Source organism: Drosophila subobscura, chromosome U (assembly GCF_008121235.1).
Source record: "Drosophila subobscura isolate 14011-0131.10 chromosome U, UCBerk_Dsub_1.0, whole genome shotgun sequence".
Lineage (NCBI taxonomy): Eukaryota > Metazoa > Arthropoda > Insecta > Diptera > Drosophilidae > Drosophila > Drosophila subobscura.
In genome coordinates this window covers 12,672,408-12,680,234 of record NC_048534.1, presented here as the reverse complement: position 1 = coordinate 12,680,234, position 7,827 = coordinate 12,672,408, and the positions used below count along the sequence as shown (strand labels likewise).

General features: G+C 42.4%; 1 protein-coding gene across 1 annotated transcript; it reads left to right on the top strand.

Moving 5' to 3' along the window:
- Positions 1-4,785: 4,785 nt before the first annotated feature.
- LOC117901693 (cell wall protein DAN4) lies at positions 4,786-7,261 on the top strand. The gene is made up of 4 exons (XM_034812554.1): positions 4,786-4,899; positions 4,956-6,265; positions 6,320-6,436; positions 6,492-7,261. The coding sequence occupies exons 1-4, from the start codon at positions 4,814-4,816 to the stop codon at positions 7,190-7,192; spliced, it is 2,214 nt and encodes a 737-aa protein (XP_034668445.1). The 5' UTR covers positions 4,786-4,813; the 3' UTR covers positions 7,193-7,261.
- The last annotated feature ends 566 nt before the right edge of the window (positions 7,262-7,827 follow it).

Here is a 7,827-nt window from a genome sequence, read left to right as displayed (position 1 = left end):
ATATAAAATCCCCTATATAGTAACAAAAAAAAAAAATGTAAAAGTTAGCTCTACCGCCGCAAAAGAAAATCTCAAAAAAATGGCAAAAACTTCATTTTAGCAAAAAGGAAAATCCAAAAAAAAATACTACACACACACACTGACACACAAAGAACAACAACAACAAAAACAATGGAGAAGCTAACAAACAAACACCAACAGACACACACACACACTCTGCAACAAAAACGAGAGATGAATAAAGAAAAGGATTTGGTCACCAGATCAGATCATTTTAATAAGTATTTAAACATACAAAACAAACCAAAAAAAAATCACAAAAATGAAATGAAATAAAAAGTTTCACATAAAAATAAGAACTGGGTCCAGTCTTATCAAAGACCTTTTTAAATCGCTTTGTGTCCCAAATGCAGGATGTCCTCTCCCAAGTTTCATGACAGATCTGATATTTCCAGGTCCCAGCAGAAGCACTCTTGCCTTTCACTCTTGCCCCGTTCCTTTGCAGCCCAAAAGCCCCGAAAGTTATGTTCAGGAATCCTTTGTTAAAGTAATTCCTGATTCTGCTCTGCCCACTGGAGGCCAGTGTTTGAACATCGCGCTTACTTTTGAAGTGAATCGGTTCAATCGGTTACGGCTATCGACCGATAGGGGGCGATATCGATATCTGTCAACAAACTGGGTGTTGCGGAAGCATGTTGCTAATTTGATAATTTCATACATGTTGCCAAGACTGTGTGGCTAAAAAAGTTTCCAAGCAAAGTAGCGAATTTGTGAACTTCTGGTTTCATTTTTCGCCGTTTTCTGTTGGCGCAATAATTAAATTAAATATTTGAAATGTTTTCCACAGTTATACAGTTGTGTTCAATGAAATAGTAGTGCCGCGCCAAACATTTTTCACAACTATTTTTGAGACCCTTCCAGTCTTTCGAATTTAACAAGTGATACCTTTTTGGAAAGCCTGAAATGTTCACATTAGAACCCAGAAAGAATCCTGGAACATTTGCATTCCATCTTCTTGTTTTACATGACTTAAGAAAAATACCTATACAAAATGCTGTTCAAAAAAATAGTAGTGTTTTTTTAGAAAATTAAAAAAAACAACGAAACTGGAATTAGTGCATATGTTTCATGTTCTATATGTTTCTTGAGGTTTAATATGTAGTTTTTAATCAAATTTGTTTTCACTATGGCCTTACGCCTACCTGTCATGTGTAAATAAGGTACTGCCCAAGCTTAAATAAGATCTGAGACTATAATTCTTAAACACCTTGGTAAAACTGTGCTCTGGTTGACGGATTTGTAATAGTAATAACACATTTCACATTTTACAATAAGATTTCGTTGGGATTTTGGTCTAGAGACTGAGCAAGACATGGAAAAGTGTCGACCTCTTCGGATAAAATTCCATTCCTAGCGAGCTTTCTTGCGTATTTCAGACCATTATCTTGATGACAGATCCTTTTGATAGGCATTTTTCAATAGTAATATTACTGTATTGTATTAAAAAGTATGTTGGCACACACAACTTTATGAAATACGTCAGTATAAGGCTAGGAAGTAAGAGTTTATATGGGCTGTAGCGCATAAGGGTCAACCCAACATGCCCAATGTTGTTTTTTTCAAGAATTTGGTCAGTTATCAGATATCTGTGAACACCAAACATATTCTTTTGAGTCTTCCTTACCATATAAAGCAACTTTACACTCATTTGTCAAAAGTATTTTTCGGACTGTGACACGGCCCAGTCCACATGCCTCATGTCCTCATTTTTCAAAACATGAGTCGTGTACCCATGTGCTTTTATTCTCAAACGCGTAGCTTCCGGGGACCTCTTGCAACTAAATAATGTGTAATCAGTCGTGTATTAACTATCAAAACACTTTCAGAGCGATATAAAATTTTTTTCATAACTTTTGAGGATATTGAAGACCTTGGTCTTGCCTTCAACCATCTTCGACTATCTACTAAAAGACAATTTTTTCGCATAAAAAATCATTTTTCAGGGTGCTTCTTTTAGTTTAAACTATTTAATATAACAGTAAAAGCACATTCAAATTAGTTTTGAATTTCATTATACCTCCTGATTTTAGTTTTTAGTCGAATTCTAAAGTCTCCCATATTGGACCGTTCATTGATTACTTCTACGCTCCAAAAACAAAAGTACCGCTATATTCAAACATTTCTTTCATCAAAATATTCAATATATAAACTAAGCTTACTGATGGTAACTTTTTTGAATTGATTTAATTTGTTTTTTAATTTTTTTTTAATACTTGCACCCAGCACTACTATTTTATTGAACAGCATTTTTTATAGGTATTTTTCTTAAGTCATGTAAAACAAGAAGATGGAATGCAAATGTTCCAGGATTCTTTCTGGGTTATAATGTGTACATTTTAGGCTTTCCAAAAAGGTATCACTTGTTAAATTCGAAAGACTGGAAGGGTCTCAAAAATAGTGGTGAAAATTGAGTGGCTCGGCACTACTATTTCATTGAACACAACTGTACATATACTTATGGGCATTAAGACGCAAGTGTGATAACAACAGCAGGATGAAATTCTGGGAATCGCAAAATTTCTCAAATAAATAAACAAAAATTATCAAAACATTAACTTAAACGAATGTGAGTCAGAACTTCGATTTCGATTGGACGACGTCGACCCAGAAACAGAGCAAAGAGAGATATGCACACACATTTCGGCAATTAACGTATTCCTGTCATAAAAAAATGTCGATACATCACATTATTTTCGAGCAATCGAGTCAATGACAAAATGGCAAACTCTTATCAACTTTCGGTGGGTTACATTGATCGCAGACATCAGTGTCACCAGTGTGTGTGCCTCGTCCCACCTGCGGCCGTTTCAACAGCCTCAAACTTGACAGAACCGACGGAGAAGTCCAAGTCCCATGCCCAAGAAACAACAGCCACAACAGCGGCCCACAGCGATAAGTGTTGTTAGATAACTGGTTTCCATCGAATTGCCAAATTGAATGCTCACGATGTCCACGCGACATTGCTTAACACGAGACAGAAGACCTCAGACCTCAGAGCTCAGACCCCGAGCCCTAACCCCGAAGACCAGGTGTCAGGTTAAATCCTCTTCGAGCTCTAACCAGAATAACATTTTCCCATAAATTAACTTGTATATGTCTCATTTCCATTATTGTTCCATTATTTGCCTGGAAGTCTAGCCATCTGTCATGCCTCACGGGGCATGCCTCACCCCACAGCCAGCCTGCCGCTAAACCACTGTGACATTGATATGCTTCTGTCAACATGGTTCGTGTTGCGAGCCCAAAAACTGTTTCATGTTCGGCATGACAATAGCAAAAAGGACTATCTTCTTCAAGACACATTTCAGGGTCGCTATCCTGCGGTTTCTATTTAATAATCATTTCAAAAACAATATTTACAAAGTACATATATTCGTTTTTTGGTTGCCATTTGATTGGAAAACGTTTTGCCCAGAGGCAAATATTGATTGACAAAGAGAGAGGAAAGCGGAAAAGAAAGCGTTTTCCTCTCGCCCCAAGCGCTCACATCGTTTTACGTAAAGCAGCTGGAAAATATGTTGGAAACGAAAAATTACACACGAATTCCATTTGGTAATGACAAGTCGAGTCAAGAATTCAACACGCATTGCTCTTCCTCTAAGCTCTGACATTTGGGAATGTGACAGGCAACATCCAGACTTTAAACATTAATATTAAAAATATTTTGGATTTATGTACCTTAATATATGCACACATGATATGAAGTAGGAAAATAATATCTAAAAGAATGTCAGGGCATCAAAAAGCGAAAGTTAAGAACACAATCCCATTCGTGTTTTATCATCACTTTCTCCCCGCTCATATTTGCCCAAACAAACAGTCACGAACAATTCAAAATGTAACCTAATATGATTGTTCTAAGCCAAAACAGTCACAACAATAACTTAGTCACCAGATACTTACTTGGCCATAGTGTTTCTTATATTATTTCTTTTGGTATTTTCTATGCCATCCGAACAGTCACCGACTGCTTTTCAAATTGAACAGATGTTTCCCCTGGAATACCGCAAAAATAAACTGAAGCCTCAGCCGCAACAATTCTAAGGGTATTAATTACTTAGTAAGAGACCCCCAAGGGCCCAAGGGGCTCCCTCCGTAAACCTCCCCCTAAGTCTACACCCACTTGGCTCCTCCCAAAACGAAAGCGATGATAAAAGCAATTAACATAAAACGGAAACAAGTCAGATGAGATGTTGAATCAAATGGTAACATTCAAAAACAAATTAAATAAAAAGCGAACACAATACGACAGTAAGTGCAGAAAATTAAAGAGAGAAGCGACTGGGGAATACCCTGTAAAGAGATGCACATAAAAGTCCAACAATCCCAATACAGCCTTGTATCTCTAGCCATATACACCCTCTACGAGCTGTCACCTGTAGGGTAGGTTGCCCCTAGGCGCCAACAAAAACGTAAAGCAAAACACACAAAAATATTGCCGATCTCAGCAGAAGTCACGTACGGAACGAAAGTGAAAACAGATCAGACAAGACAGAAATCCAGATGGAGAGCGCCAGCGCGGTTCGTTCTAATGAGAAAGCTGATCACAAAATTATGAACTCTTTACAGATGGTAGGGGGAAAGGGCAAAGAGTGTTCGGGTGGGTGCTTACAGATGGGCCAGAACGATGTCTCAATTGGCAGAAAGTGAGAGCAAAAGCTGTGTGATACGTGTGCCGACGACCATTTGACTTTCGACACTAGAAAAATGGTCAACAAAAGCCAAATGTCGATCGAGCTGGGGCCACAGTTCCATGGAAACCATCGAGAGAAGCACTCCCCCGACAATGACGATGATGCTGCTGCTATTTGTGTTGCTTTCTGGAACCTCTGTGTTAAGGTGAGTTGTCAAGCGTGAGTCCAATGTTGCCAAAACTAACCCAAAGTGGCACTTAGTTCCCCCATGGACCAAGAAGATATGGAACTGCTGGAGATGATGCTCCGGGATGGAGATGGATACCCGAATAGTGGACGCATGCTGAGGGACATCTCCGTGTTGCCGGCTTCATCGATTGGCTGCGATGAGAACGATTCCGAGGAGGACTTCAACATGTTCGGCGACGTCGAGGAGAGCGTAGAGTGTGATGACTTTCTACCACCCTGTGAGCCGGCAGTGGTGCAAGATTATTCCATAAATCATCCCTGCTTTCTGCGGCTGATCCTTCTGCGGGCTCCACTCCTGAAGCATGATCCATGCGCCAACTTCACACTGGCACAAGAGATGCCGAAAACAACTGAGAAGCCAAAACCCAAAAAGAAATGCGATCCCAAGGCAAAGGCAAAGAACGCCAGGACTCAGAGTGAGGAGAAAGCGACGCCCAACACTGGCCAAAAAGAGGTGAAAGCAATGCCCAATACTGAAAATAATGCAACAAAAATACTTGCCAACGCTGTCGAAAATACAACCACAAAAAGTGATACAACTTCCACAACAATTTCGACTTCAACAACAGCGGCAACACCCACTGAGACTAGCAGCACCACAAAGAAAAGAGTTACAAATCGAAAGAACAAAAAGCAAACCACTCCGAGAACCACAACTAAACCAACCACAACTACAGTCGCAACAACGACCACAGAAGAGGCGGCTACAACAGAGGAAGAAACAACAACAGAGATCAGCACCACTACCGAAGCGAAAGAAGAAACGACAAGCACAACAGAGCAGCAGAAAACGCCAACAACAACAACAACAACAACGACAACGACACCAACACCCACCAGAACAACCAGCAAAAAACCGAAAAAGAAAGCAGCCACACCGCGCACCACCAGGGCACTGCCACTCAACGAGGACCCCGGACTAAAGTCCGCAAAATATGGTGGCCATCCTACGGAGAAGCCCACAACCACTACTCAACGAACCAAAATTCGAAACCAAATGAACAAAATGAAAGGCAACCCATCAAAGACCATTAACATACCATTCAAAGCCAATGGCAAAGCGAGTGTTCCAGACACGCCCAAAATCAAGATCGATGGCCAACCCAGCGAGGTCATCCACGTCGTTCTACCCAAAGATGTGGGTGAAATGAGGCTGGCGGCGGAAGAGACTTCAACAACCACAACATCCGAGCCGGAAACGACAACTGAAGAGAGTTGCGAAGACGAAATAGACACCACCAACGAAGCTGAAACTGAAACTGAAGCAGAAACAGAAACAGAAGAAGAATATTTCCCAGAAACCGAAGAGGAAACAGAAGAAGGTTGTTGGTTCAGAATGTTGCAGTGGTTGCAGCTGAGTCTAAACTGCATTTCAGATCTCTTTGTTTCAGCAACAGACATGGATGGAAGCTCAACCACGGAGGAGCCCTGTGAAGACACCGATGATCAGGACACAAATCTCTGTCCGCAGTTTATGCCAGCCTACAGCAACTGTAAGTATGATCTAGATAAATCCTTTCTTTTCATCATTTTCCTATTGATTCACAGCAAACACCAGACCTCAGGCAGGACCACGCTTTCGGAAACCCGTCAAGAACTATGTGGAACCCATTCTGTACGAAGGTTCCTTTGCCAAACCGCGCCAGAGAATCGGATTAACGCAGCCCCAGCCGCAGCGTCGCGACTACTTTGTGAGCAACAAGCAGATTGTGCCACGACTCAGGCCCAAGTACAGGCAGCGTCTGCCCCACTCGATCTACATGAATAACATTATAAGGGGTGTGGACTGCGTGGACGATGTGACTGCGAGTCCACCCTATCCACAGGTGGGCCCTTATCCACCGGCTGGTCAGTACCAGCAGGCACCCACCCAACCAGCTCAGGGGCAACGCAATTGGCCACCGAGACGTCTGACAGGAGGATATGGCTCTGTCCAGAGGGCACCTGGCTATGGTGCGGGACCAGCGCCAGTTCAACGCAATCGTTCCTCTCCGCCACCACGATATCAGGGATGCTCAGAGGAGGAGCAGCAGCAGCAGCAGCAACAGCAGCAGCCCCACAATCACAATGACAGGGAGAGCAATGAGGATCAGCATTACTTCGAGGAGGAGGCAGCTGCTCTGATGCGAGCACCAAATCCCACTCCCAGCATAGATCCCTGCCAGGCGGAGCACGATCATCCACTGTACGGACAGCGTCTCCAGCAGACGGACCACGATTATCCGCAATCCAAGAATTTCTTTACCTAAATCATAGGCCCCAGGGCTGTAGTTTGTAAGCCACAACCAGCACCCAGTAACAAAGTTAACCACATAATAAACAAGTGCACCAAAACACAGACAAGAGACACATCAGTCAAGTTGGAGCGGACGCAGGGCTGTCCCATGGTAATTAGGGAACCTCTTTGATCCGCATGCAAATTGGACAAATGAGCTGGGGACGACGTCAGCAATTGAATTGCTTTATAAGCAGTGTGCCTCAGTTCAGGGCCGGGACGGGGCCAGCTATCAGTCTTCACAGCCGGAGCTCAACTGGGGGACAGAGGCACGCGCCCGTAATGAAAAACCCATGAGCAACCCAGGCAGGCCACCTGATGATGGCCATCGCAAGGGTGCAGCAAATGGGGATCCATGTTTGCCCTTCGCTCGCTCACACATGAGTGGAGTTTGAAGAGAAGGCTTTTAATAACAATTCGAGTACAGCATCTACTTGGATGTGTATGGAAAGTGTATTTACAGAAGGATTACAAGGTATTTAATCTTTTTGTAGGCCATGCTTAACGCTTTTTAATCCACGGAAAGGTCAACTTGAACAGTACACAGCTCACACATTCCCAATTCCCTGTAGGTGAACCCCAAAACATATGATTGCGGAATGTCTCTAC

Excerpts from the sequence above, each read along its gene's own strand:
- LOC117901693 (XM_034812554.1), top strand. The coding sequence starts at position 4,814 with ATGGAAACCATCGAGAGAAGCACTCCCCCGACAATGACGATGATGCTG. Across the intron at positions 4,900-4,955 it reads TCTGGAACCTCTGTGTTAAG|TTCCCCCATGGACCAAGAAG; the intron begins GTGAGTTGTCAA and ends AGTGGCACTTAG. Across the intron at positions 6,437-6,491 it reads TATGCCAGCCTACAGCAACT|CAAACACCAGACCTCAGGCA; the intron begins GTAAGTATGATC and ends ATTGATTCACAG.